Source organism: Protobothrops mucrosquamatus, unplaced genomic scaffold (genome assembly GCF_001527695.2).
Source record: "Protobothrops mucrosquamatus isolate PMUCROS unplaced genomic scaffold, P.Mucros_1.0 scaffold_13, whole genome shotgun sequence".
Classification (NCBI taxonomy): domain Eukaryota; kingdom Metazoa; phylum Chordata; class Lepidosauria; order Squamata; family Viperidae; genus Protobothrops; species Protobothrops mucrosquamatus.
Window position 1 is genome coordinate 311,215 of NW_015386089.1, and position 768 is coordinate 311,982.

At 44.8% G+C, this 768-nt stretch overlaps 1 protein-coding gene across 1 annotated transcript in view; it reads right to left on the minus strand.

Annotated features, from left to right (window-relative positions):
* The window catches only part of LOC107297643 (vacuolar fusion protein MON1 homolog B-like), a 10,158-nt gene extending 9,761 nt beyond the window's left edge, over positions 1–397 (minus strand). The window contains exon 1 of the mRNA XM_015827039.1: positions 308–397. Within this exon, the coding sequence (XP_015682525.1) occupies positions 308–392 (85 nt within the window). The 5' untranslated portion in view covers positions 393–397. The remainder of the gene's footprint in view (positions 1–307) is intronic.
* Between the last annotated feature and the right edge of the window lie 371 nt (positions 398–768).

The following is a 768-nucleotide window of genomic DNA, read 5'->3' on the forward strand; positions in this document are numbered from 1 at the left end:
ATAGTTGCCCTGGAAAATCTGCCTGTACACAAAATGCTTGCCACAAATTATTCACTTCCCAGGAATTAATCTACTTCAGACAAGATGCTCTCCATTAAACCATAGAGACCTAAAAGGCAGTTATTGTAAATAAATGTTGTGAGAAGCTGATGTAGCTTTCAGCAAGTGGTTTCCTATTTATTTTTTTAATGAAATGAATCTAAGTTAGACAAGCAGAGAGCCTGGTGGTCCTCAAAGGGGGTGTATTTGAGCACTACACTTTCTGCCCCGCTCTGTAGCTCCAAACCAGATAGCTCAAAGTACTCACTTCTGTCTGTAGGATCCAGCCCACATTTCTGGACAAGGAGCTCCATTTCCCCTTCACAAGGTAAGCCAGGCTCTTTGTTCTCCATCTCTACATCTCAAACAGCAACTGCAAAGACAATAAGCAAACATGAGGAAATTCTCTGAGTAGCAAACAGGATGCAGGTGCTATGGTGCCTCCTCACTAGGCCCAACCCATTTCTCAAATTAGGAACAGAGCTACAAGTACCACCTCCCAAGAGTCCTATGCCCTCCACCCTAATAACAAACAGTGTGCAACTCTTCAAGTCGGAATGTACCAACCCCGATTGAGGGAAAGGACACAGCCACTTCCAGGCTCTTTGCAAAACTCAATCTGCGATATGTGCCTGTTGTCCCAGCTATAATCTCAATCACATGCCCAAGCAGGGGTTGCCTCAAAGAGACAGCAGGAAATGCCGTGTGGCCACTAATCACTACAAGCAA